Source organism: Rhinoraja longicauda, chromosome 21 (genome assembly GCF_053455715.1).
Source record: "Rhinoraja longicauda isolate Sanriku21f chromosome 21, sRhiLon1.1, whole genome shotgun sequence".
Lineage (NCBI taxonomy): Eukaryota > Metazoa > Chordata > Chondrichthyes > Rajiformes > Arhynchobatidae > Rhinoraja > Rhinoraja longicauda.
This window is the reverse complement of record NC_135973.1, coordinates 10,477,457-10,504,931: the sequence shown is the minus strand read 5'-3', so window position 1 is coordinate 10,504,931 and position 27,475 is coordinate 10,477,457. Positions and strand designations below refer to the sequence as shown.

General features: G+C 45.1%; 1 protein-coding gene and 1 non-coding gene across 2 annotated transcripts; one reads left to right on the top strand and one right to left on the bottom strand.

The window, feature by feature from the left end:
- Positions 1-1,360: 1,360 nt before the first annotated feature.
- trnas-aga (transfer RNA serine (anticodon AGA)) lies at positions 1,361-1,442 on the bottom strand. The gene has a single exon. It is a non-coding gene; the product is annotated as a tRNA-Ser (tRNA).
- A 5,960-nt stretch (positions 1,443-7,402) lies between these two features.
- LOC144603915 (cytoglobin-2-like) lies at positions 7,403-26,850 on the top strand. The gene is made up of 3 exons (XM_078417725.1): positions 7,403-7,645; positions 18,686-18,917; positions 24,684-26,850. The coding sequence occupies exons 1-3, from the start codon at positions 7,548-7,550 to the stop codon at positions 24,828-24,830; spliced, it is 477 nt and encodes a 158-aa protein (XP_078273851.1). The 5' UTR covers positions 7,403-7,547; the 3' UTR covers positions 24,831-26,850.
- The last annotated feature ends 625 nt before the right edge of the window (positions 26,851-27,475 follow it).

Below are 27,475 nucleotides of genomic sequence, written 5' to 3'. Positions count from 1 at the left end.
AAGATCCTGGATGTGCACATCTTAGTTTAATTTACTTTAGTTTTAGATTTAGAGATACAATGCGGGGACAGGCCCTTTGGCCCACCGAGTCCGCACGGACCAGCAATCCCCGTACACTAACACTATCCTACACACACTAGGGACAATTTACATTTTATGCCAAGCCAATTAAACCTACAAACCTGTACGTCGTTGGAGTGTGGGAGGAAACCGAAGATCTCGGAGAAAACTCACACAGGTCACGGGGAAGAACGTACAAACTCCGTACATTCAGCACCCTTAGCGGGTTCGAACCTGGGTCTCTGGCGCTGCAAGCGTTGTAAGGCAGCAACTCTACCGCTGCGCCACCCAGATCTCTCACGATCTATCCTGGGCTCAGCACATTGATGCAATTACAAAGAACGCTCACCAACGTCTCTACTTGCGCAGAGGTCTGGGAGGGTTCGGCATGCTCGATCAATCCTCTACAGGTGGAATGTGTAGAGCACACTGTCTGCTTGCGTTACGCCCAGGTTCGGCAATTCAATAGCACAGGAACAAAAGAGGCTGCAGAAAGTGGCGGACATTACCCAGTCCATGTGTAGAAAGGAACTGCAGATGCTGGTATGCACCAAAGATAGACGCAAAGTGCTGGAGTAACCCAGCGGGTCAGGCAGCATCCCTGGAGATAAAGGACGGGGTAACGTTTCGGGTCGAGACCCTTCGTCAGACTGGGTCAGCATGATTACAATCGAGCCATCCACAGTGTACAGACACACGATAAAGGGAATAACGTGAATAATGCTTAGTGCAAGATAAAGTCCAGTAAAGTCTGATCAAAGATAGTCCAAGGGTCTCAAATGAGTAGATAGTAGGCCAGGGCTGCTCTCCAGTTGTTGCTAAGATGGTTCAGTTGCCTGATAACAGCTGGGAAGAATCTGTCCCTGAATCTGGTGGTGTAGACACTGTCCCTGAATCTGGAGGTGTAGAAACTGTCCCTGAATCTGGTGGTGTACACACTGTCCCTGAATCTGGAGGTGTAGAAACTGTCCCTGAATCTGGAGTGTAGAAACTGTCCCTGAATCTGGAAGTGTAGAAACTGTCCCTGAATCTGGTGGTGTACACACTGTCCCTGAATCTGGAGGTGTAGAAACTGTCCCTGAATCTGGAGTGTAGAAACTGTCCCTGAATCTGGAGGTGTAGAAACTGTCCCTGAATCTGGAGGTGTAGAAACTGTCCCTGCATCTGGAGGTGTAGAAACTGTCCCTGAATCTGGAGGTGTAGAAACTGTCCCTGAATCTGGAGGTGTAGAAACTGTCCCTGAATCTGGAGGTGTAAGTTACACGTACACGCCGAATATTTTGGGCAGACCGGCTGGACATGTAGTCGGCAAGATTCGAACCTGCACGGGGAAACCCCAATGGATTTCTAATCCATCGCCTTAACCACTCGGCCACACCTACCATGTGCTATGGGGCTGAACCCAGCACAAGTATTCAGAGTGCTGTGCAAGGCCAAGTTTCAGTAGATTGGTTTCTGATGTTGATTCTATTTCCTGCTGGAGGCACATTCTTATGTATTAAAGAAAACTTTATCCCAACCTAACACGTCACCTCTCCATGTTCTTCAGAGATGCTGCCTGACCCATTGAGTTACTCCAGCATTTGGTGTCTTTTTCATATATCTAGCACCTTGATTACTTTCTGCCATCCTCGTCCTGATTTCAAAGAGAGTTCCTGCCAAATGAATACTACTGTCAAGGTCACACAAGTCTCATTCATATGTCCACTACAATTGCATCAGCGACTTCAACAGTCTTTAGATAGTGGCGAGGGATTGCAAGATGCCACTTAAAAAATAAAAAATAAAAAATAAAAAAGTTACTCCAGCATTTTGTGAATAAAAAAGTTACTCCAGCATTTTGTGAATAAAAACGTTACTCCAGCATTTTGTGAATAAAAAAGTTACTCCAGCATTTTGTGAATAAAAAAGTTACTCCAGCATTTTGTGAATAAAAAAGTTACTCCAACATTTTGTGAATAAACCTGCTGAGTTACTCCAGCATTTTGTGAATAAACCTGCTGAGTTACTCCAGCATTTTGTGAATAAAAACCTGCTGAGTTACTCCAGCATTTTGTGAATAAAACCTGCTGAGTTACTCCAGCATTTTGTGAATAAATCGATTTGTACCAGCATCTGCAGTTATTTTCTTATGCCACTTACATATACTGTACTTTACTTCGTCACAAACTGTTGGAGTAACTCAGCGGGTCAGGCAGCATCCTGGAGAAAAAGGATGGGTGACGTTTCGGGTCGAGACCCTTCTTCAGCGTTGCTTCAGATCTGCTGAGTTACTCCAGCACTTTGTGTCTATCGTTGGGATAAACCTGCACCTGCAGTACTTTGTTTCCACTTTATTTAGTCCCTGTGCAACGTGAAAATCTGTGCGGCCTGCAAGAGGTCCATTGAATTATGGAAAGTCACTTTATAAGTTGTCGCAATGTATCTCTTTAAATGGCAGGCTTAAAATAAGCGTGTTAGTCTATGGGGAGCAGGAACTGCAAGAGAATGCTGCTTCAATATAATAACATGGAACCACAGAGCCCTGGAAGAAGTTGTCCTTAAATACAGGAGAGGTGCCGGAAGACTGGAGGGTGGCAAATGTTGCACCTCTTTTCAAGAAGGGCTACAGGGAAAATGCTGGGAACTGTAGGCTGGTGAGCTTAACATCTGTAGTTGGTAAGTTACTGGAGAGTATTCTGAGGGATAGGTTATGCAGGCATTTGGATGGGCAAGGGCTGATTAGGGACAGTCAGCATGGTTTTGTACGTGGGAGGTCGTGTCTCACAAATCTGATTGATATTTTTGAAGACGTGACCAAAAAGGTTGATGAGGGCAGAGCTGTCGATGTTGTGTAGATGGACTTCAGTAAGGCGTTCGACAAGGTTCCGCATGGTAGGCTGCTCTGGAAGGTTAGATCGCGTGGGATCCAAGGAGAGATAGCTGAATGGATAGCAAATTGGCTCCATGGAAGGAAGCAGAGGCTGATGGTGGAAGGTTGCTTCTCAGACTGGAGGCCTGTGACAAGTGGTGTGCCTCAGGGTTCGGTGCTGGGCCCGTTACTGTTTGTCATCTACATCAATGATTTGGATGAGAACATACTGGGCAAGATTAGCAAGTTTGCCGATGATACAAAAGTTAGTATTGCAGATAGTGAAGATGGTTGTGAACGATTGCAGCAGGGTCTGAATCGATTGGCCAGGTGGGCTGAGGAATGGTTGATGGAATTTAATACAGTGTGACGTGTTGCATTTTGGGACATCAAACAAGGGCAGGACCTACACGGTAAATGGTAGGCCTCTGGGGAGTGTTGTAGAGCAGAGGGATCTAGGTGTGCAGGTGCATGGTTCCTTGAAGTTCGAGTCACAGGTAGATAAGGTGGTCAAAAAGGCTTTTGGCACTTTGGCCTTCATCAGTCAGAGTATTGAGTATAGAACTTGGGAGGTCATGTTGCAGTTGTGTAAGACGTTGGTGAGACTGCATTTAGAATATTGTGTTCAGTTCTGGGCACCATGTTATAGGAAAGATATTGTCAAGCTTGAAAGGGTTCAGAAAAGATTTACAAGGATGTTGCCAGGATTAGAGAGTCCGAGCTATAGGGAGAGGTTGAGTAGGCTGGGTCTCTATTCCATGGAGCGCAGGAGGATGAGGGGAGATCTTATAGAGGTATACGAAATCATGAGAGGAATAGATCGGGTAGATGCACAGCGTCTCTTGCCCAGAGTAGGGGAATCGAGGACCAGAGGACATAGGTTCAAGGTGAAGGGGAAACGATTTAATAGGAATCCGAGGGGTAACTTTTTCACACAAAGGGTGGTGGGTGCATGGAACAAGCTGCCAGAGGAGGTAGTTGAGGCTGGGACTATCCCATCGTTTATAAAACAGTTAGACAGGTACATGGATAGGACAGGTTTGGAGGGATATGGACCAAGCACAGGCAAGTGGGACTAGTGCAGCTGGGACATTGTTGGCCAGTGTGGGCGGGTTGGGCCGAAGGGCCTGTTTCCACACTGTATCACTCTATGAATCTACAGATGCTGGTTTACACCCATGATAGACACAAAGTGCAAGAGTAACTCAGTGGGTCAGGCAGCGCACCCTGGAGAATAGGTGATGTTTCATGTTGGAACCCTTTATCAGACTTTTATAATAACAGTTCTTAAAAAATTCTGACATTTGGAGATGATTCAAGAGTTAAGAGTGTTTTATTGTCATATGTCTCGAACAATGAAATCCTTACTTGCAACAGCACAACTGATATATAAACATAGTGTGTAGAAAGACCAAAGATAGACACAAAGTGCTGGAGTAACTCGGTGGGTCAGGCAGCATCTCTGTAAAACCCACAAATAAACACCCCAAAAAAATTCAGTATACATTGATTTAAAAAACAGAAAATAAATAAACAATAATAGTGCACTAACAATAATAGTTTACTGCCATTAATTATATAATAGTTTACAATGACAGTTGCAGAAGTTATTAAAAAATTTTTTTTAATTGAAAATGTAAATGAAAGCGAACTTAAAGCTTCTGGAAATTCATTAAAAAAAACATTAAATTAAAGCAAAATAATAACATTTGCATCCCCCTTTGAATTTGCAGCCATATTCTCCATTCAAATCAATGGCTTCTCCAATGCTTCATTAGATTTAACTTGGCACAGTATATGAGTGGTCTGTTCTGCGAAAGTAATTACTGGGAAATCTTAGTTCGGCCCTCGCCACGGGTTCCCAATCAGTCAGTAATTCTGGGACTTCTGTTTGGCACAGGTCCCAGAGGTCCCAAAGCTTGCTTAAGAGTTTCAACACTGGCGGTTCGGTTTGCATTAAACAGCAAGGCTTGACCCAATGTCAAGACAGCCCAATATCTTATCCGATTATTGATTTCCCCCTTATATCAGCTAACTTGCATTTGGCTGCAAGGTCACACGTAGTACAAACACCAGTTTGCTTTGGTGATGTTGATTTACGAGATTGTTTTTTAATGTCCGAGGCATTAAAAAAAACCATTCCTCTGATAATGTTATATTTAAAATTATTAACCATTAAGTCTCAGATATATGAATAGCTGTGCAGGAAGGAACTGCAGATGCTAGTTTAAACCGAAGATAAGCACAAAAAGCTGGAGTAACTCAGCGGGACAGGCAGCATCTCTGGAGAGAAGGAAGTCTGAAGAAAGGTCTCGACCAGAAACGTCACCCATTCCTTCTCCCCAGAGATGCTGCCTGTCCCACTGAGTTACTCCAGCATTTTGTGTCAGAAAATAACTGCAGATGCTGGTACAGATCGAAGGTATTTATTCACAAAATGCTGGAGTAACTCAGCAGGTCAGGCAGCATCTCAGGAGAGAAGGAATGGGTGACGTTTTGGGTCGAGACCCTTCTTCAGTCTCGACCCAAAACGTCACCCATTCCTTCTCTCCTGAGATGCTGCCTGACCTGCTGAGTTACTCCAGCATTTTGTGAATAAATACCAGCATTTTGTGTCTATCTACATGAATAACTATTTTTTTCTTCCCTGGCTTGTAAGTAATACATTCAATGATTATTGGCCCAAACTTGGAGTTTTTCCTTCTCAGTTATATGTGAAGTGTGGGAGCTGTCTTGGAAAAATAATTTGAATAATCAATAACAAATTAATAAAAAGTAAGTTGAATTTTGCCATGACGTACAGAGCCCTCTGATATTTTTGACCATAAAAGCTAAACTCAACCTCTTAAAATATGTTGTTGTCTTCTTCCTGTTACTATGTCATCACTCAGGAGGCTTAGATTTATTTCAAAAAGTGAATTAGCTTGAAATTCGTCCAAATTTCAAACCTAGATGGCCATAAAGCGAGAGGGTGGAAGAACTTTATCTCAAATCTCCCTCTTAAGTGTGAGTTTGGAGGAAATCTCAGCAAACTAACCAACAGTGGTGATGTGGATTGCCGTGGGTGACTTTATTCGACTCCTTTTCAATTGTGACTTTATTGGAGGAATCTAACCAGCAATTATGAGACGGGTTAGAGTGGCACAACTTCATTCCACAACTTCCTTTGAACTGTGATATTGGAGGGCAAAGGATTCCTAACATGAGAAAGGTATTCATTCACAAAATGCTGGAGTAACTCAGCAGGCCAGGCAGCATCTCGGGAGAGAAGGAATGGGTGACGTTTCGGGTCGAGACCCTTCTTCTGACTGAACATTAGGGTTAGGGTAAATGTCTTCCGGATGGCTTGCGGGTCGGCTGGTTGCAGCGTGTGGCTCGTTGCTCCGGCTCCCACTCTCCCGCTGCTCGGGGGCTTTCTCGGCAGTGATTGTGGGTTATTAAAAATGAAAAAAAAGGGCAAGACCATTTGCAGGGCGTGCACGCTGCACTGTCTTCCTTGTAACATTACCACGCAAACTAATCCCAGATTGATGCAAAATGCTGGAGTCACTCAGCTGGGTTAGTAGCGAATAACTCAGCTGGGTTACTCCAGCGTTTTGTGTCTATCTTCGATGTAAACCAGCATCTGCATTTTCTTCCCACACAAACTAATACCAGCCTTGGCGTGTGCGTGTGTAACAGTGTGTGTGAGTGAGTGAGTGTGTGTGTGTGTGTGTGTGTGTGTGTGAGTGAGTGTGTGAGTGTGTCAGTGTGTGTGTGTCAGTATGTGTGTGAGTGGGTGTGAGTGAGTGGCTGTGAGTGTCAGTGTATAAGTGTGTGTGTCAGTACGTGTGTGAATGTGTGAGTGTGTGTGTGAGTGTGTGAATGTCAGTTTGTAAGTAAGTGTGTGTGTGTGTCAGTATGTGTGTGAGTGGGTGTGAGTGGGTGTGTGTGAGTGTGTGTGTGTGAGTGGGTGTGAGTGTGTGTGTGGGTGTGTGTCAGTTTGTAAGTGTGTGAGTGTGTGTGAGTGTCAGTTTGTAAGTGTGTGTGTGTGTGTGTGTGAGTGTGTGTGTGTGAGTGTCAGTTTGTAAGTGTGTGTGTGTGTGTGAGTGTCAGTGTATAAATGTGTTTGTGTGAGTGTCAGTATGTGTGTGAGTGTGTGTGTGTGTGAGTGTGTGTGTGTGTGAGTGTCAGTTTGTAAGTGTGTGTGAGTGTGTGAGTGTCAGTGTATAAGTGTGTGTGTGTGAGTGTCAGTGTATACGTGTGTGTGTGTGTGAGTGTCAGTCAGTATGTGTGTGTGTGTGTGAGTTTGTAAGTGTGTGTGTGTGTGTGTGAGTGTGTGTGTGTCAGTATGTGTGTGCGTGTCAGTATGTGTGTGTGAGTGTGTGAATGTGTGCACACTGGGAGAGTGGGGCGGAATAGACAGTATTACTGGGCGTGATTTAGAGGAGCGCCACGTGATATCGCAGGGAGCCTTTGTAACAACTTAAAAGTCGCCGGCAGCCCGGACTTGTGCAGCAGAGAGAGAGAGTGTGTGGAGGGGGAAAGGTTCGCTGGCTGGTCGCTGCTGTTGCTGTTGCGTTGCTGTTGCGTTGCTGTTGCTGTTGCTGTTGCTGCTGCTGCTGCTGCTGCTCCTCTCCCACTGATCGCTGCAGACATGACTGACCTGACAGAAGCCGACAGAGGCCATGTTCGCATCATCTGGAAGCAGTTGTTCGCGGATCCAGAGGGGAACGGCAGGACAGTGGTGTTGAGGTAAGAGGCAGGAGAGACTGCACCTGTTGTATCCCCTTGGCCGGCTATTGTGCCAGCCAAGTCTGCCCTCCCTCCCTGCTATGTGTGCCCCCCCCCCTCCCCCCTCCAGGAAACCGAAACCCCTGCAAGAGAGAGAGAGAGAGAGAGAGAGAGAGAGAGAGATAAAAATAAACACACTGTTAATAATCCAGGCAGTAACAAGATCTATTTTTAGAGATGGTCTCTTTTCTTGTAACCTCGGTGGTGGGACAGAGGTGAATGCACAGAGTCAAAATGCTGAAAGTGGGAGAAGTTGGACTGTTATAAAGCTTCTCACACGCCTGATGAAGTACTTTTGAAATCTTGGCACTGTAGCAACTCAGCCAACCTGCACTGTCAGGTAAGTCAGATAACTGATGGCCTGATGTTATTGAACTATCAATATTGGCTGCCATTCCTAGCTAGCTCTTTTGTGAAATAGTGTTGTGGGATCTTGCAGATATGGGATTAGTGCCTTGGTCTCTCCCCGTCTCCGAGAGAGGTATAGAGGACATAATTCTAATATATTGGAAATGTGAATCAGTGGCGCAGCTGGTAGAGCTGCTGCCTCACAGCGCAAGAGACCTGGGCTTGATCCTGACCTTGGGTGCTGTCTGTGTGGAGTTTGCAGGATCTCCCCCTGGATTTTGCCCTGGTTTCTGCCCTCATCCCAAAGATGTGTGGGTTTGTGGGTTAATTAGAGAGTGATTGAGTGATACAGCGTTGGAAACAGGCCCTTCAGCCCAACTTGCCCAAACCGGCCAACATGTCTCAGGTACACTATTCCCACCTGCTGGTTTTTGGTCCATATCCCTCCGAACCTGTGCTATCCATGTATCAGTCTAACTGTTAAACATTATACGTTTATAGAGACTGTTTCTTAAACGCTATACAGCCTCTGTAAATTGGCATCTGTAAATTAGCCTGTAGTATGTGGGGAATGGTGAGACAGTGGGATAACATAGAAGTAGTATGAATGTGATTGATGGTCGGCGTAGGCTTAATGGCCTGTTCCGCCATGTATCTCTAAACTAAACCAAATTCTAGATATTCTTTAGAAAACCAGTTCAACCTATAGCTTCATGTGCAGTTTCTTACATATTTTTTTTAGACTACCTAGTGAATTACAAATGCCAAGCATTGCTAGAACCGTAGATGATAAATGGAATTTGCAAAGTTGAATAAACCTGGTGGAAATTACTAAATATGGAGAACTAACTATAAAGAACTTGCTGGGTATAATTTCAGTATTAACTGCTTGCCACACTTAAGGTATATCGTAACTTGTGGAAGGATATTTCAACGCTATTTTATCTTTCTATTCTCTCTCTCTCTCTCTCTCTCTCCAGTTTGTAGGTGATTAGTGACCCTCTGACGAGTTTTATTAATTGTAGGCAAGGTGTGATTTTGGGATTTTAGTGATCTTTTCAAATGTCTAGCTGTAGGTGTGTCATTGAGTCATTGAGTGATATAGCGTGGGAACGGGCCCTTCGGCCCAACTTGCCTACACCGGCCAACATGTCCCACCTACACTAGTCCCACCTGTTAGGTTCTGAGGCACACAGGAACTGGACTCAAACGCACGACTCACACACAAGAGTCAATTTGGAGAATTTTTTTTCCAAATTAAAGAACACTGCGATACAAACCAAAACCCTAAACTTACTTAGCTACAAAAACATTAGTTACAAAAATACTTACTAGGATACTCACTAACTATACTACGCTTGACAAGAACTTGGAAACAATGCGGGTAAGTCGAGAATCAATGACCGAGAGCACATGAATCACAAGACTAACAGATATGACGGGACATTACAGTACCCCCCCCTTTAGGACCGACTCCTGATGGTCCAGGCTGGTCAGGATGAGTCTTGTCAAAGTCCTTGATCAAAGTCTTGTCCAAAATGAAGCTGGCAGGAATCCAGCACCTCTCCTCAGGACCGTAGCCTTCCCAGTCGACCAGAAACTGGCGAACGCGACCTCTCTTGCGGACTGCAAGAAGTGCCTTAACTGTGTAGACCAGACCACCGTCGACGAGCCGGGGGGGTGGAGGGGGCTTGGAGGCGGGCACAAGTGCACTTTCCTTGACCGGTTTTATTTTGCTGACGTGGAATGTAGGGTGAACCCTTAATGACCTGGGGAGTTGTAGACGGACCGAAACAGGGTTAATAACTTTCGAAATGGGAAATGGACCCACGAACCTTGGAGCCAGCTTTCTGGCGTGGACGTGAAGTGGCAAGTCCTTTGTAGACAGCCATACCTTCTGGCCTGGACGATAATGCGGAGCGGATCTGCGGTGGCGGTCGGCTGCCGCTTTCATCCGGGACTGACCCCGGAGTAGAACCCTCCGAGCTCCGTCCCAGATTCGGCGACAGCGTCGGATCATGGCGTGGGCAGAAGGCACCGTCACCTCACCCTCATAAGCCGAGAACAAGGGGGGCTGATAGCCGTAGGAACACTGGAAGGGTGTGAGTCCCGTGGCAGCCGTAGGAAGCGTGTTGCGTGCGTACTCGACCCAGATGAGATGGTCGCTCCAGGTGGTCTGGTTCTGCGCGACCAGACAGCGCAAGCAGGACTTGAGCTCCTGGTTCATCCGCTCAGTCTGGCCATTGGATTGCGGATGGTAACCAGAAGACAGGCTGACGGTGGCACCTATGAGGGAACAAAACTCACTCCAAAACTTGGACACAAACTGAGGGCCTCGGTCCGAGACAATGTCTGTAGGGAAACCATGGATACGGAAAACGTGAGACATCATTAAGGATAGCGGAGTGAGGGGGTATGGGGAGAAGGCAGGAATGGGGTACTGATTGAGAGTGATCAGCCATGATCGCATTGAATGGTGGTGCTGGCTCGAAGGGCTGAATGGCCTACTCCTGCACCTATTGTCTATTGTCTATTACCTCTGCCGTCTCTTTGGCAGAGGGGAGCTTGGCCACAGCGATAAAATGTACCATCTTTGAAAATCGGTCTACCACCGTCAGGACAGTTGTGTTACCTTTGGAGGCCGGCAACCCAGTAACAAAGTCAATAGAGATGTGGGACCAGGGCCTCTGAGGGACTGAAAGTGGGTGCAGCAGGCCCGCTTGGGCTTGTCTGGAGGGCTTGCTCCTTGCACAGAGAGGCGACAGGGCAGGCGGCCACATATTCAGCTACATCCTTCTCAAGTGAAGGCCACCAAAAACGCTGTTTAACCACATGCCCACCGAGTCCGCTCCGACCAGCGATCCCCACACATTAACACTATCCTACACGTACTAGGGACAATTTACACTTATACCAAGCCAATTTACCTACATACCTGTACGTCTTTGGAGTGTGGGAGGGGAACGAAGTTCTCGGAGAAAACCCACACGGTCACAGGGAGAACGTACAAACTCCGTACAGACAGCACTTCAGTAGATCACAGATAAAATGGGGAGTATGCTTACATGTGCACGCAGCTATGTGCAGGCAACTTAGGGCTGTGGTGATAGCTGCTGGTGACGTTGTTCGTGCCAATAGATAATAGACAATAGGTGCAGGAGGAGGCCATTCGGCCCTTTGAGCCAGCACCGCCATTCAATGTGATCATGGCTGATCATTGTCAATCAGTACCCCGTTCCTGCCCTCCCCATACCCCCTTCTCCCCATACCTCCCACACTCCAAAGACGTACAGGTATGTAGGTAAATTGGATTGGTATAAGTGTAAATTGTCCCTAGTACGTGTAGGATAGTGTTAATGTGTGGGGATCGCTGGTCGGAGCGGGCTCGGTGGGCCAAAGGGCCTGTTTCCACACTGCATCTCAGTTCTAAATGGCCTACCCCTTATTCTTAAACTGTGGCCCCTGGTTCTGGACTCCCCCAACATTGGGAACATGTTTCCTGCCTCTAACGTGTCCAACCCCACCGGCTCCTCCTTTTGTTCCCCCCCCCCCCCCGCACTACGTCCCCATTGTCCTTTGTTCTCCCACGCTCCCCAATTGCCCATCGTTCTTCCCCCACCTCCCTCACGGCAGTCCCCCCACGCCGGGTCCTCCATTGTTCTTCCCTACCCCCCCCCCTCCACGTCGGATCTCCACGCTCTCATCAACCATCGACCTAGGGTCGCCCCGCGAGGCTTCACCACCGCCGAGGCCCCGTCGTCCTGAGGCTTCACCTAGTACTGCAATGATCTGCAGGGAGGCGTTATTAGGAACTGGAGATGCTGGAATCCTGAGTAAAGCACAAAGTGCAGGAGGAACTCCGTAGGTCAGGCAGCATCTGTGGAGGAAATGGATAGGTGACATTTCAGGTCGGGACCCTTGAAGGGTCCCTATCTGAGATGTCGCTTATCCATTGGCTCGGTAGGTCAGGCAGCATCTGTGGATACAATTACCTGCAGGGATTCTGATCTCCCATATGCACAGGTTACAACTAACACGATGGACACCCTCCTCTTACTGGGGCAGTCCTATTGTAATTCTGCTCGTGATTCATGCTCCCATTCTGTCCATTTTTCTGTTGACATCCATATCCTTTCCTTTCACTTCACTTCTGAATGTCCAGTTTGCTCCATAACTGATGTAGGAAGAAACTGCTGATGCTGGCTTATACCGAAGACGTACAGAAAAATGCTGGAGTAACTAGGCGGGTCAGGCAGCATCTCTGGAGAAAAGGAATAGGCGAAGTTTCAGGTCGAGACCCTTCTACAGACACCTGACTTCAGTCTTCAGACTTCGGTCTGAAGAAGGGTCTCGACCCGAGACGTCACCTATTCTTTTTCTCCAGAGATGCTGCCTGACCCGCCGAGTTACTCCAGCAGTTTGTGTCTGTCTTGTTCCATAATCTATGTCTCTTTCCTGAACCCCAGCTGAAATGGAGCAACTCAGCGGGACAGGCAGCATCTCTGGAGGGAAGGAATGGGTGACGATTCAGGTCGAGACCCTTCTTCAGACTGAGAGTCGGGGCAGAGGGAGACAGAGAGATATGGAAGGGTCAGGTGTGAAAACGAGACATCAAAAGGGGCAAACTGTTTTCACCTTACCCTGGGGAGAAGGCAGGAGAATGGGGCTGAGAGGGAAAGAAAGATCAGCCGCGATTGAATGGCAGAGTGGACTTGATGGGCCGAATGGCCTAATTTTGCTCCTAAAACCTATGAACTAAAATAAATAATCCAGCGCAAATCTTAAAAATCAAAGCATACCAAACTGCACTGATGTGCGTACCATCCACCCTTGTGCTTCCCCTAATCCGAAGAGTTTGATCTGAAGAATTTCTGTTTTTGCAACTTTACCAGATAGACCAGCATGAGGTTGTTTGGTGGCACTGGGCAGGAGAGGGACATCAGGAGGATGGAGATGTGAATGCAGTCGCCCCGAGAGAGAACCGCAACTTTTTGTTTCACTGTAGCACTGTCCCTCTCTTGGCACGGCGCCTCAGCATCTCATGGTCAAAGTCACTCAGCGGGACAGGCAGCATCTCTGGAGAGAAGGAATGGGTGGCGTTTTGGGTCGAGACCCTTCTTCAGACTAGTTAGGGGTAAGGGGAACGAGACATGTTGATGGTGATGTGGAGAGATAAAGAACGACGGATGAAAGATGTGCAAAAAGGGAACTGCGCCCTTTTTGCTTCACTGAATCACTGTCCCTCCCTTAGCCTCAGGTGGTACTTTGTCAGAATTTCGTGCCGTCAGTGCGTTTCCAGGGTTATTGCCTTGCTACTTGGGTGAATGTCGTTATTACATATTTGTAGACTTATTACCAGATTAACTCCTCACGACTTACTTAACGGCGTCTACAAATAGAGGCAGGGTAAGAAACGTTCTCTGGTAATGTCAAACAAAATTAGTATCAAACAAAAAAAGCATTTGTTATATCGTTAGATAACTTATTAGTTGCATGAACGTTAACCATCTCTAAACGTTATATATATATATATATATATATATATATATATATATATATCTATCTATCTATCTATCTATCTATCTATCTATCTATCTATCTATCTATCTATCTATCTATCTATCTATCTATCTATCTATCTATCTATCTATCTATCTATCTATCTATATAATACTAAAACTCAGATCTTGTGTATATTTTTTTTTGTGGTTTGGCCTGATATATTTGTAACAGCGATTGCAGCAAAACGGCGGACCCTAGCACGACGGTTTTCGCACCGCCTCAATCGCCAATCTCGCGCTCGCTCGGCCGTGATATTTTCATTTAATTTGGTCGCGTGTTTTTTAAGTTACAGAGGTTTTAAAGTGCTGCCCCCCCCTTTTTCAGGGGGGCGCTGCGGTGCAGATTTAGTTTTCAGCTTGTGACGGCTACATTGTTTCGAAAAGTTTCCAGAAAAGGATTTAGTTTTCAGCTTGTGACGGCTACATTGTTTCGAAAAGATTCCAGAAAAGCACTGATTGTTTTGTTATTGCAAGTCAAGTCAAGTCAAGTCAAGTCAATTATATTTGTATAGCACATTTAAAAACAACCCATGTTGACCAAAGTGCTGCACATCTGATTAGGAAAAAAAAAAAAAAAGAGGGTTATAGTGGTCACTTGACATACACAGATCAGGAGGACGGGCCCAACGGGCACACTTGGAGAGTAAGAGTGGGGCTGGGGGAGGAGAGAATGGGGGGTGTGGGGACGGGCCCAACGGGCCCGCTTTGAACGGGCACACTTGTTCTAGTATAATACTAAAACTCAGATCTCGTGAATATATGTTATGTATGTATCTGCGGTTTCGCTGATTTCGGCAAAACGGTCAACTGTAGCACCACAATTTTTGCACCGCCTTAATCGCCACGCTGACAGCTGCTGGAAAATGATCTTTTTATTTAATTCGGTCATGTATTTTTTAAGTTACAGAGGTTGTAAAGCGTCCCCCCCCCCCTTCATGAATAATTGATGATCCTTTAGGGGGCGCTGCGGTGCGGCTGCGGTCAGTACGCATGCGCGGAATCTCCTCACTCTGTGCTCAGCACGCATGCGCGGCATCTCCTCACTCGCACCAAAATAATGGACGCCGTTAGCGGCGCCAGCCCACGATCACCGGCTCAACTCTCCTCTCTCTACTTGCTTCTCTCCTCTCTCCCACACCAGGGAGAACATCTCCCCGCTATCCCACCCCCCCCGGGCCTTTGAATGATGCTATCTCCCGCACCCCCCCCCACGGACTTTTCACTGATCCGATCCCCCGCACCCCCCCCCCCGGGCCTTTAACTGATGCTAAGAGTGTGTCTGGGGGAGAGAAGATGGGGGGGGGGGCTGATAATGGGGAATGGGACAACAGGGGTCGTGCGGAGGGGACTTGGTGGTGGGGGAAAGAGGGGTACTGGGAAAAGGGGAGGTCCATATCCCTCCCCTCTCCCCCATCACTCCCTCCTCCCCTCCCCCCCTCCCCCCCCACTCTCTCCCCCCCTCCACAAATACCACCCCATCTCTCATCACCCTCCCTCCCCCCCTCCATCCTCAACACCTCCCTCCCTCCACCACTCCCTCCCCCTCGATCCCTCCACACCTCCCTCCCCAAACTTCCCTCTCCGTCACTCCTCCCCCCTTCACTCCCTCCCCCCTCCCAGATACAAACCCTAAGAGGACGGGCCAAAGGGGAGAGTGTGGGGAAAGTAAGAGTGGGGCTGGGGGAGGAGAGAATGGGGGGTGTGGGGACGGGCCCAACGGGCCCGCTTTGCTAGTATATATATATATATATATATGCAGAATTGTTAAAACCTGAAAATATAAGTTGCAAACAGTGAAAAGCTATTATTCACATCATTACTGTTTAAAAAAAAAAAGTATAATTTAAGTTGTAGTTATTATATAATTGTGGTTGCTCATTTTTTTTCAGTTTTATTTTCTTTTGAAACTCACCACTATATACTCATGGCGTTTGCAAATTGTGGCAGGGTAAGAAAGGTCCCCTGGTGAAGTCAAAGAAAACATGCATCAAACAAAAGTATCATCGGGATAAATGGGGGGTTGAAAATGTGCCAAGGATTGTGGTTGTGGGTGCCTTGCCAGCTGCTCCTGTTGTAATCCTTGCCTTGCTCTGCGGTTCCAGCTGTGTTTGGAGCAGGTGTCTGTCTACCTTTAGTGAAACTCGTTGTTCCTCACTGAGACGCAGGAAGATAAATAGATGTCTCGACACTTTGCACTTGGCCTTAGTTTAGTTTAGAGATACAGCACGGATATAGTCCCTTCAGCCCACCGAGTCCGCGCCAACCAGTGATTCCCGCAATCTAATGCTATCCCACACACTCGGGACAATTTACAACCTGTCCACCTTTGGAGTGTGGGAGCAAACCGGAGCACCCGGAGAAAGCCCGCCCGCGCAGGCCACGGGGAGAACGCACAAACTCCATATAGACGAACACCCGTCGTCGGGATCGAACCCGGTTCTCTGGCGCTGTAAGGCAGCAACTCTACCGCTGTACCACCGTGCGGCTCTCTGCCCTCCTCCCTCCCCACCCCAACGTCACCACTCCCCCCACCTGCCACCTTCTTCCTTTTCTCCAAGCTTTCTCTTGCTCTTCCCTTCATTCTTTCATCCATAATTCCCAGGACAACGCCACTTAATCGTCCATATCTAGGGGCAGCTCGTGTGTGAACTCGGCACTGAGTCCCACGGATAATCACAAGATGCTGGAGTAACTCAGCGGGTCGAGACCCTTCTCAGTCCCACTCACTGATTCCACTGCACAAAAGATTTTAGGAATTTTAAACATGTACCGCTCCGTGTAGATTTGTTTTAGGAATTTTAAAGAACACTAGAAATTATCAAGTGCTTCTCTACGCCTGAACATGGCGACTCGTTGCGTGTTCTTCCCAGAGAGGGGTTTACTATTATCTGACACAATCACTCTACTTTTAATTTAAAAATCTATTGTCTACCTGTAAGTACAGACATTACATGTTGTCTATGGATCTGATACACAACAACACTGAGAATTATATTCTGTACTCCACATCTCCCCCCGCCCCGATCTATCTATTGTACTGAATATGTCATGGTTGTATTTGTAGTACTATTTGAGTGAATTGCATGCAGAACAAAGCTTTTTACTGTACCTCGGTACACATGACAATAATGAACCTAAACCTAGGGTGGCGCAGCGGTAGAGATGCTGCCTCACAGCGCCAGAGACCCGGCTTTGATCCTGACTAAGGATGCTGTCTGTACGGGGTTTGTTCGTTCTCCCAGTGACCTGTGTGGCTTTTCACCGGGTGCTCCGACTTCTTCCCACACTCCGAAGACGTACGGGTTTGTTGGGTTAATTGGCTTCGATAAAATTCCAAATTGTCCCCAGTGTGTAGGACACTGCTAGTATACGGGGATCGCTGGTCATCGCGGACTTGATGGGCCGAAGGGCCTGAAGTCTACAGTGGTATCGCCCCATGGACGCACACAGTAGAGTCGGATTGCATGTTGAGAAAATCACAAAGTCGCAAGTGATGCATTATTGCGAATGTGACTGCGCTTATTATTCATGCAGCACCATAATGTTGGCGTGCTTGTACTTGACGCAATGCTCGCTTGAGTCTCATCAAGTTACCTGCATTGTCTGAGTGACCAAGAGCCTTTCGTACGCACGATGCTTCAGGGAGGTCTCTGTCACGCAGGCTACCATCTTGGTGAACTCGCACTGCGACGCAGAGTCAAGCTGCAGCACATCAAGTGAATATTCCATGTGCGTCTAATGCCATTTCCTTGTTCGATGTTGCTGAATTGACTTCTTTATGCATGAATGTTGCATATCCTTGTCATAATGTATGATAATGTACAACGAGTGAAACAAAAACTGTATCTTCTTACTCCATTCAGGATTCTGTATCTTCTTATTCCATAATTCATGCACTCCATTGTATGCTGGCAGTGGGCCTCCATGGTTTGGCTTGCTATTTGGGTGAATGTCATCATCACATATTTGTAGACTAATTACCAAATTAACTCCTCACTATAGAGTTACATCACATGGTAAACGTTATATATTTGCAGATTTGTTAAAACCTGAAAATATTAGTTGCAAGCAGTGAAAAGCCATAATTCACATTTTTACTGCCTTGTTGTATAATTGTAGTTATTATATAATTGTGGTTGCTCAGTTTCAATTATCTTTTCTTATGAAACTCTCGTGTTTGAACTCCTTAGATGGCACTGGGCCAATTCAATTCAATTATCATTCCATGGTGTATGAAAATCCATTGTGTCTATTAGGTTGACTCCTTGTCTTGAAAGCTATCAGCTTCACTGATGTCTACCACTGTTTCTTACCTACTTCTGCCTCATTACCTCACTGCTTTTTGGCATGGCACCTACGTTCTGCTTTTTTGAACATTTGAACTTGCTCGCCATTTTCACTCAACATTTCCGCTCTTCCAAGTTTTGTAGCTTCAACATAGTAATATTGTCTGCTTTGCCAATGGATATTGCAATCTCCCAACTCTTTCTGACCCCCCTACAAATGAAACCTCCTGATATGTTTCCCCCTCTTATTGTCCTGCATTGTTTTGTGATGGAAAGCTGTGATCTGGAAAATGCTGACTTGATCATCTCTATATTGCCCACCTGAGTGATTATTTCCCCCTCTATTCTCTTCCTCTTCCAGTTGTCTGACATGTATGTTACACCTCTCTACATATCTCTCTCCTCTCTACAGTATCTGAGTACATTCTCCACATTTTGCGATGTGGAGAGTGTAACCAGACACTGTGATCTTTCTCGATGGTTTATCGGCTTTGCAATATTAGTCATTGTCATGCAAATGTGTTTAAAATGTGACGTTAGACTCTGTGATGGTTAATATTGCAAAGCAGATAACAGCAGTAAACCACCAAGAAAGATCGTAGTACCTGATTACACTCTCCGCGTCTCAACCATTGCAATCGTATTAAAATTTATTGTATTCAAATGAATACGTTTTCTGAATCTCATCGATGTTTCTCTCTCTTATGTTCGATTGAGAGGAACAAAACCATTTTATTTTGGTGAAAAGAGACCTCGCTATTTTTATTGCCAATGAATTAAAATGTTGCTTCACTTGCATTGCTTAGATTGTTCACGGACTACCCTGAAACAAAGAAGTACTTCAAAAACTTCAAGAACATTTCAACTCAGGAAGAAATGCAAAAATCGTCTCAGATCAAGGGGCATGGCAAGGCAGTGATGAACCGGCTCAATGACCTCATTGAGAATCTGGATAACTGGGACAAGGCCTGTGGCATTTTGACGCGCTTGGCAGAGAGGCACGTTCATGTGCACAAAGTGGGGGTGCACAACTTTCGGGTAAGTCCCCAAATTAACGTGGTCTCTTTCCCTCCACCTCACTTTCCAATGAATTCACACACAATTTGTACAATTTGATAAAAGGGAAGCTGATGACTCTCAACAAAGTCTTGCATTTTAGCTTGGTTTAGTTCAGTTTGGAGAAACACCATGGAGACGGTCCCTTCGGCCCACCGAGTCCATCGATCACCCATGTCAAGTCAAGTCGTCAATTATATTTGTATAGCACATGTATAACCCACGTTGACCAAAGTGCTGTACATCAGTTCAGGTACTAAGAAACGAACATACAATGGCACACAAACATAACAGCACATACATAAACAGTTCACAGCGCCTCCTCAGAGGGCCTCAAACGCTAGGGAGTAGAAATAGGTTTTGAGCCTGGACTTAAAGGAGTCGATGGAGGGGGCAGTTCTGATGGGAAGAGGAATGCTGTTCCACAGTCTCGGAGCTGCAACCGCAAAAGCGCGGTCACCCCCTAGATCTATGATCTTGTTCTATGTTGGATCATAGATCTAACCAATGATCTATATGTTTTATGTTATATAGAAACATTTCTTATGTTATATAGCACCTGTAACACGTGTGTTATCCATCTTTCACATCCACTCCCTGCACACTGGGGGCAATGTTTACAGAGGGCCAATTAACCTGCAAAATTGCACGTCTTTGGGATGTGGGAGGAACCCGGAGCAACCGGAGAAAAACCCCGAGCAACCCTGTGGAGACCGTTCAAACTTCACATGCTAAAGTTTGCCCAGTGCTCTGGAATAATAAACACCTTAAGACACTGATGTTCGTAGTAAAGATACAACTTTATCACGCTAGCGGTAGTGGGAGAATCACTGCAAGTATGGTCACATACTTGCAGCTCCTCACGGCGGTCCCACTCAATTATATTGTGCACAGGCAGTATTTTTATACATGAGTAGTCACAAATAGTCGCGGGTTCAGCTAATCACAGTCAGCACATCTCCTGCACAGGTTCTTATCGTGTCTGGAACAGACTTGTTTTGCTCTGCGGTTTTAACCGCTGATGGGGAGATTGTTCTATGTTGAGGAAGGATATTCTTGCTATTGAGGGCGTGCAGCGTAGGTTCACTAGGTTAATTCCCGGAATGGCGGGACTGTCGTATGTTGAAAGGCTGGAGCAATTAGGCTTGTATACACTGGAATTTAGAAGGATGAGGGGGGATCTTATTGAAACATATAAGATAATTAGGGGATTGGACACATTAGAGGCAGGAAACATGTTCCCAATGTTGGGGGAGTCCAGAACAAGGGGCCACAGTTTAAGAATAAGGTGTAAGCCATTTAGAACGGAGATGAGGAAGAACTTTTTCAGTCAGAGAGTGGTGAAGGTGTGGAATTCTCTGCCTCAGAAGGCAGTGGAGGCCAGTTCGTTGAATGCTTTCAAGAGAGAGCTGGATAGAGCTCTTAAGGATAGCGGAGTGAGGGGGTATGGGGAGAAGGCAGGAACGGGGTACCGATTGAGAGTGATCAGCCCTGATCGCATTGAATGGCGGTGCTGGCTCGAAGGGCTGAATGGCCTACTCCTGCACCTATTGTCTATTGTCTAAATTGGGGATGTGCAAATGGTCAGAATGCAAGGAACGCTGGTATCTGAGCCAGAGGAAGTTATGGAGATCAGTACAGATTTGCCTTTCAATAAAGGCAGGAATATTTAAATCGAGTCGTTGTTCAACCAGGATTCGAGCCACAGGGTAAGGATTTTAAAGTCATGAGATTGATTCATTTTGGAAGTGTGTTAATATTTTCAGACGATTATATTTGGAGAGAGATCAGCATAAGGTGGGGTTGCTGGGTGGAAGTGACGAGGTGAAAGTTAGACAACTGGTACCTGAAAACAAAATGCAGTGAGTCTATAGCAGCATCTGTGGAGGTTCAATGCTTTAGAGAACCTGCATCGGAAGGGTCAGTTTAGATTTGGATGGGTTTTAGTCTGTGGATGGTGGAGGATGGGTCGCTGGTTGAAAAAAAAATCTGACAAGGTAGGGCTCATCAACAGCAGGAGATCTGAGGGATGGGGTAGGAACGAGGCAACGTTAATGAGGTCTTGATGTTGGATGCAGGTATCTGGTCCTTTAGCTCAACGTGGATTCAAGCCTACATCAGATTTAGGAACAGTCTGGATAGTCAATAGACAATAGACAGTAGGTGCAGGAGGAGGCCATTTGGCCCTTCGAGCCAGCACCACCATTCAATGTGATCATGGCTGATCATTCTCAATCAGTACCCCGTTCCTGCCCTCTCCCCATACCCCCTGACTCCGCTATCCTTGAGCTCTATCTAGCTCTCTCTTGAGTCCTCCGTCAACTGCCAAGGGTAGCAGTATGGTCAGTAAACAAGGCATGGAGTTTGTATCTGTCTGCAGATTTTGAGAAGCAAAAATTAAAACTGGTTGAAACCAAGAACATGACTGCACTCTTTTGACTAAAGTCCATTCAGATAAAGTTAATATGTAAATATCTATTTACATATAATAGATAAACCAACCCTTATCGATTTAAAACATGATTCCTTAATAAATCAATCTCATAACAAAGTCAGGAGGCAGGAAACATGTTCCCGATGTTGGGGGAGTCCAGAACCAGGGGCCACAGTTTAAGAATAAGGGGTAGGCCATTTAGAATGGAGATGAGGAAAAACTTTTTCACTCGGAGAGTTGTAAATCTGTGGAATTCTCTGCCTCAGAAGGCAGTGGAGGCCAATTCTCTGGATGCTTTCAAGAGAGAGTTAGAGCTCTTAATGATAGCGGAGTCGGGGGTATGGGGAGAAGGCAGGAACGGGGTACTGATTGTGGATGATCAGCCATGATCACATTGAATGGCGGTGCTGGCTCGAATGGCCGAATGGCCTACTCCTGCACTTATTGTCTATTGTCTATAACATATATTTTCCATTGAATGAAATCTTTAAAAATCAGATAATGGGGAAGATTGCTTCATTATTTTTCATGCAAAAACTTGCCGTATCACAAATTACATCAGTGGCTTCATGCCAAAGTGCACCTCTGGAGCAGTTTTCCCTGCAGCCTTTCTTGAATAGAGGTACAACATTTGCCACCCTCCAGTCTTCTGGCACCTGTATTTAAGGACGACTCGTAGACTTTGACCAGGGTTCCCGCAATTTCCAAAACTAGTTTCCCACAATGTCCTCAGATATATCTGGTCAAGCTACTGAACCATCCTACCAACAACCAGAGACCTATCATCTACCTCATTGGAGACCCTCGGACTGTCTTTGATTGGACGTTACTGGACTTTATCTTGCACTTCACGTTATTCCCTTGATGATGTATCTGTACACTGCTGATGGCCCGATGGCAATCATGCATTACCTTTCCGCTGACTGGTTAGCCCACAACAAAAGCTTTTCACTGAACCTCGGTACATGTGACAATAAACTAAATTCAAGCTCAAACGATATATTCGCCCGCTTTTGTTGGAATCATAATTGGTGAAAACAAAATTCAAATAATTATATAATCTGAAATGAGTATTATACTGCGATGTAAAATCAATGCACGTTAAATGGTCTGGCAGCTTCCTTTTAGTTTGCGGCGCCTAACTGCTATAATTTCTGTAGCGTTCCATGCCATTATCTGTACTACCTGACTTGCTTTGTAATCACTATATTGAAAATTCCCTGCCTAATGTTTTGTTTGGACTCCTGTATTGTGAATTTAACATTTGTTTTATAATGCTAAATACTAATTTTCTGAGCTCAAACAAAGAAAATGTTTTTTAAAAGTCATAGTGATATTTAAGAATAACTAGACCAAGTGGACCCGTTGGGCCCAAACCTTTCCTGCATTGATGCAGCACTCTCCCCTTCCCTCTTCCTCTCTGCCTTCCCCTCCCCCACACTCCATCCCCCTCAACCCTCCTTATCCTCCCTCCTCCCCCTCCCTCTTCCCCTCCCCCACACTCCATCCCCCTCATCCCCCCTTCCCTTCCCCTCCACACTCCATTCCCCACAACCCTCCGTATACTCCCTCCTGCACCCCCCCCTCCTCGCTCCACACGCCTCCCTCCCCCTCCCTCCCCCTCCCTCAGAGATAGATTTAAACTTTAAAATGTGAATAACTTCTAAAACATAACACCGATTTCAATGAAACCTCTTCCATTAGCACCAAAGGGACGACGGTGAGTAAGATGGGCCCAAAATTGTCATGCTATCGTGTACCGTTTTGGCCGTAATTCAGGAACAAACAAACGGGAGTTTTAGTATATAGATGTGATTTCACAAGAACATTAGAGGTGGAAGCTGGAGTTGGCTGATTTCTCACCTCAGTGTCACTTTCCCCATTCCAACTTCGTATTCTTTACTTCACTGAATATTTTTAAAAAAATTAATGCACATAATATGTTGTCAGCAAAGGGCTCGTGCCAAAGAAATAATAAAACAGTAACTAATTAACCAAAGCAATAAAAGCTTTACACTGTATCTCGGTGTATGTGACCATGAACTAATCTCCCTGATTATAACAAGGGCCATGAAAGAAACGCTTTTTGAAACATAATTCAATGTTGAAGATTGTTTCTAGTCAGAATGTAGAAAAAATGTTTTTTAAAAACGGAGGGTTGTGCCTTCAGAGATTGGAGCGGGCAAAGGGAGCAGAGGAGTGGAGACGATTGATGAAAATTTGAAATTTTAAATAAACGGAGGGCTATGCGTTCGGAAGGGGGTGAGTTTGGAGTAAGGGCCTCTTCAAAATGTTGACTTTGGCTTGATTCAGCTGTACCTTGTACAATAGGCCTATTTAAAAAAAAATAATTAGATACATTTGGAAAATAACATATTTAGAAACCATATGAGAAAGAATGGATATCTTGGATGCTATATATATTTTTTAAAAAAGACATAGACCTCCCATTTGTATCTATCGGACTAGATTCACGCGACACAAAGGTGTGTGGCCACATTCATGTGCGGCCAATAATCCAGCTGTTGGCGCAACTGCCTCACAGTTTCAACAGTCTGGGCTCAATCCTGACGTCCTACAGCATCTGTGAGCAGTTTGCATATTCCCCCTGTGAATAACGTATGTTTCCTCTGGATGCTCCGATTTTCCTCCCACATCCCACAGATGAGTAACAGAAGTTAGGAGGTCACGTTGCAGTTGTATAAGACGTTGGTGAGACCGCATTTAGAGTATTGACAATAGACAATAAGTGCAGGAGTAGGCCACTCGGCCCTTTGAGCCAGCACCGCCATTCAATGCGATCGTGGCTGATCATCCACAATCAATATTTGTGTTCAGTTCAGGGCACCATGTTATGGGAGAGATATTGTCAAGCTTGAAAGGGTTCAGAGAAGATTTACGAGCATGTTGCCAGGACTAGAGGGTCTGAGCTATCGGGAGAGGTTAAGTAGGCTGGGTCTCTTTTCCTTGGAGCGCAGGAGGATGAGGGGTGATCTTATAGAAGTGTATAAAATCATGAGAGGAATAAATCGGGTAGATGCACTGAAAGGTCTGTTGTCACACTGCATCACTCTCTGACTCTATGAGACGTGTGGGTTGATAAATTAGTCGGCCACTGCAAATTGCCTTTGGTCCAGGTGAGTGGTACAATCTGGGAGGGATTGTTTGGGAATGCAAGGAAAATAAAATGGGGTTAATGTAGGCAATGGATTTGCCAGTTGAAATGATGCAAAGTGAGTTCACTTTACTGTAAGTCAAACTGTGCTCTTCTGAGATCTGTTCCATTCTCACGGCATTTTATTTTGTTCCTGCAGATTATATTTAACGTGATCCTCAATATTCTGACAGAGACATTGGGAGATGGTTTTACCCCTGATATCCGTGAAGCCTGGCAAAAGCTGTTCAATATCATTTACAATTATCTCGAGAATTGCTACAAGCAACTTGAAGCAGATTTCTAGATTGACGCTCCTCTCACGATTGATGAATTAATCGCCTTGTATTATCACTAAACTGTGTACAGCACAACATAATCAGAATTTTAATACATATTTTAAACGAAAACTGGTGAATAAAAACCTTGGAATATCATTTAAAAAAATGACAATCACTTCTTGTTTAAATCGCATCAAAGTAAGAAGTAATTTTTGGGGCATTATTTGATCAACTAGCATAATTTAAGAAGTAATATTTAAATGTGGTTTAAGATAAAAGAACATTTTAATTGAACGGAAATGTATAAACCTGGACCACTTTCATTTATGGTGAATGGCTTTCTAAAGAACTGTGCTATGATATGCTCCATTTTGTATATTTTATAATCTCTCTTTATAATCTGAGATTGGCACGCTCCATGTCCCCTTAAGTGCATTTGTCTCTCTGTTTGGACTCCCTCCATTAATTTTATGGCTTCTCTCTCACAAGGCTTACACCTACATACCGGTAGGTGGAAGAACCTAATACTTACACATACTGGTGATAGACACAAATGCTAGAGTAACTCAGCGGGTAACGCAGCATCTCGAGAGAGAGAAAAGGAATAGGGGACGTTTCGGGTCAAGACCCTTCTTCAGATAAGCATATCAGACACGTGTGTAGGAAGGAACTGCAGACGCTGGTTTAAACCGAAGATAGGCACAAAATGCTGGAGCAACTCAGCGGGACAGGCAGCATCTCTGGATAGAAGGAATGGGTGACGTTTTGGGTCGTGACCCTTCTTCAGACTGAAAGTCACAGGAATGGGAAACAGGAGATTTTGACGTTGATGGGGAGAGATAGAACATATACCTTGTTTCACTTTGTCCCTTCTAATCTGCAATTGCATCCAAAAATTGTATTCCCTGCAATTGCAGGGAACGGAAGGATATGGATCATGTGCAGGCCGATGAGATTAGTTTATCTTGGCATCATGTTTGGCACAGACATTGTAAGCCAAAGGGCACGTTCTAGTGCTGCGGTTTTCTATGCTCTAAACTTCCATGTTCTATGGATCATTGACCAAAAATAATTATGGGGAAGAAAAACAATCAAGATGTAAAGCTTAGAAGGTTCATACAGAGTAATTAAGTAGCAAAGTGTAATATTATCAATTGAATAAGATTAAAAGGAAAGATATGAAGATGCTTGAAATCTGAAATGAAAACCCAAAATGCTGGGAAATATCTGCTGAAAGGTCTCTTACGTTATTATTTTTCTCTATCTACCAATGCTGCCTGATCTTCTGGGTATTTTTTAGCATTCTTTGTTTTTATTTCAGAATGAAATACTTGGGGGTGTATATGCACTGAATTATGTATAGAGTCATTGAGTGATACAGTGTGGAAACAGGCCCTTCTGCCCAACTCGCCCACACCAGCCAACAGTGTCCCAGCTACACTAGTCCCACTTGCCTGCGCACGGTCCATATCACCCCAAGCCTGCCCTATCCATGTACCTGTCTAATTGTTTCTTAAACGATGGGATAGTCCCGGCCTCAACTACCTCCTCTGGCAGCTTGTTCCATACACCCACCACCCTTTGTGTGAAAAAGTTACCCCTCAGATTCCTATTAAATCTTTTCCCCTTCACCTTGAACCCATGTCCTCTGGTCCTCGATATCCCTTATTTGATAAACCTGTTTTTGAACAGTTATTATTATTCCATTATATAACGCAGGAAGTTAATATGTGTCCTTTTTAAAGTGTGTGCCAACAATTAATTAAAAATAACATTATACAAGTTATTCAGATAGCCAACAAATTATTTCATGCATGCTATCATCTGATATTATAGATGATGTACAATTTATTTCATGAATATCATAATTTTTAATATCTAAATTATATCTTTTTAAATATATATTTACCAATATTCATACAATGGAGGAATGTTATTTTATTTTATCAATTGAGCTCATGTTGTAGTATTCAATATTATTTGCAAAGTGATGGGTGATGTAGCAGATCTTGCAAGCTTGTATTTAATCCTTCAGTGTAATAAAAACTTGTTGCTCATAATGTTTAACTTCACATTGACAGTTTACAATTCATTCTGGTGCTCTAAAATATAGAGAGCCTTTCTTAAGTCATAAAAGTAGCTGGAAGTATGTCTGCAAAAGATTGCAGGGCTTTGAAATCTGTGGATGGTTAAAGATAAATATTCAGCAAGGCCTTATAAAATCAGCATAGCAAGGACTGTACAGCACAGTGGCTCAGCTGGTAGAGCTGCTGCCTCAGTGCCAGAGACGCGGGTTCAATCCTGACCTTGGCTGCAAACTCCACACAGACAGCATATTCTCACCGTGACCAAGTGGGTTTCCTCTGGGCGCTCTGGTCTCCTCCCACATCCCAAAGACGTGCAGGTTTGTCGGTTAATTGGCCTCTGTGCATTGCACCGAGCGTGTAGGGAGTGGTCGAGAATGTAGTATAACTTAAAACCAATGGGAATGGTTGATCAATGGTCGGCATGGTCTGTGTGGGCTGATAGTCCGAGGGTCACCGATGAGGGAGATAGCAGTTCAAGACTGCTCTCTAGTTGTGATTTAGTTCAGATCTGCACCTTTGACTTGTGAATTTCATGTTGGCACTTTACGTGATCAGCTGCTTTATACTTATCTTCCTTCTCAGCC

What these genes read in the sequence shown, in the direction of transcription:
- LOC144603915 (XM_078417725.1), top strand. Translation starts at nt 7,548, where the DNA reads ATGACTGACCTGACAGAAGCCGACAGAGGCCATGTTCGCATCATCTGG. An exon ending in GGCAGGACAGTGGTGTTGAG is followed by an intron (nt 7,646 to 18,685) that starts GTAAGAGGCAGG and finishes TGCATTGCTTAG; the next exon opens with ATTGTTCACGGACTACCCTG. An exon ending in TGGGGGTGCACAACTTTCGG is followed by an intron (nt 18,918 to 24,683) that starts GTAAGTCCCCAA and finishes TTGTTCCTGCAG; the next exon opens with ATTATATTTAACGTGATCCT.